At 24.9% G+C, this 1477-nt stretch overlaps 1 protein-coding gene across 1 annotated transcript; it reads right to left on the bottom strand.

The window, feature by feature from the left end:
* Window positions 1-40: 40 nt before the first annotated feature.
* Phum_PHUM060810 (uncharacterized protein) lies at window positions 41-1066 on the bottom strand (the record flags this gene model as incomplete). The annotated part of the gene is made up of 3 exons (XM_002423417.1): window positions 41-187; window positions 471-743; window positions 1040-1066. The coding sequence occupies 3 exons, from the start codon at window positions 1064-1066 to the stop codon at window positions 41-43; spliced, it is 447 nt and encodes a 148-aa protein (XP_002423462.1).
* Between the last annotated feature and the right edge of the window lie 411 nt (window positions 1067-1477).

The following is a 1477-nucleotide window of genomic DNA, read 5'->3' on the forward strand; positions in this document are numbered from 1 at the left end:
TAATTATATTTAACAACTTGTTTATTTCAAATTATGATTTTTAATTAATAGATTCAAATAAGTTACCTAAGAATGCAGTGAAAAACATAAAATCAGTTCCAAGCAAGCCTGATTCATTTTCACCTTCTCGTCCTTCCGTATCTATAGCTAAAAATGCAAGGGATTGAGGATTTGATTGCGATGACACCTGTGATTAAAATAAAGGTAAGTTAATCATTAATTTTATTATTTTTTAAAAAGATGTATTAGGAAATAATAAGTTTTAATAATTAAAAATATTTACAACCCCCCATAAATTAAAATTTTTTGAAACTCGAAAGCAAAAGTAACTTTTTAATACAGTCACAGTATTAAAACATCTGAATTTGAATAGAGAGAAAGATTCCGATTAATTAACACTCCATTAAATTGTTTTTTGAAAAGCGACTGTACAAGTTTTTTAAAAAAAGGTAGGACATGGAAAAACATACATTATTTATTTGAGGTTCTCCAAGCCTAGTTTTTTCTCTTTGTACTTCCTCATAAGTGGGTAGTTTTGATGAAACTTCATAAGGGGGAGGTGCTGAAAAATCTAATTTTGGAGGAGGTATATCTTCTGTTTGAAGTTGTGAAGGATCTTCTCCCATTAAACCCAATCCATTTTGCATGTACCCAGATAAGGGTAAAACTCCACGTTCGGTAGAATCGTAGGTTTCATTTAATTCATTATTACGATCTGACTCAGGTCTCCCTTCATTTGAGGGCTAATAACAAAATTAAAAAAAAAATTTTTAAATAATTAAAGGCAGTAATTAAAAAAAAATAATCTTTAGAAACATTAAATGAAAAATAAGTTGAAATCATGTGAAATCAATCATTGAATACTAGTTAGAAAAAAAAAAAAAAAAAATTAATTTAAAATCAATGCTAAAATATCAAAAAAAAAAAAAAAATTTTTTTTTCATTTTAAAACAATAAAATGTAAATTTATTAATATTTACATAGGGAATAATAATAGGATTTCCGACGAAATAGAAAACAAAAAAAAGTTAATACGTACCACATTATTGGTGTTACGATTTTCCATAGACACTAAATAAATCCAAATTTTTGCAGCAAAATCTACAAAGATTGATCTAAATATGTATGTATCAATAAATTTCCTTTTTCAAAATGTCTGACTCCTACGTTAGTCAAAAGATAGTCGTAAAAAGTTACTTATCGTATAACTTTTAAAACAAATTAATAAATTTTTAACACCCGATAAATAAAAAATTTTTAATTATAGTAAAATTTTATAATTTTATTATTAATTATTAAATAACAAAGTCAAATTTATTTTCGTAGTAATTCTGTTTTACCTCCGCCCATTCGTAATTGATTAAAATTACGGTACGTACTAAAAATCGTTGCAAAAAAAAAAAAAAAAATTCAAAAATTATGAAAAAAGTTTTGGATTTGAATAACTAAACAAGATTTTTACGGTTGCATAATAAAT

Source organism: Pediculus humanus, genomic scaffold, assembly GCF_000006295.1.
Source record: "Pediculus humanus corporis 1103172107410 genomic scaffold, whole genome shotgun sequence".
Classification (NCBI taxonomy): Eukaryota; Metazoa; Arthropoda; class Insecta; order Psocodea; family Pediculidae; genus Pediculus; species Pediculus humanus.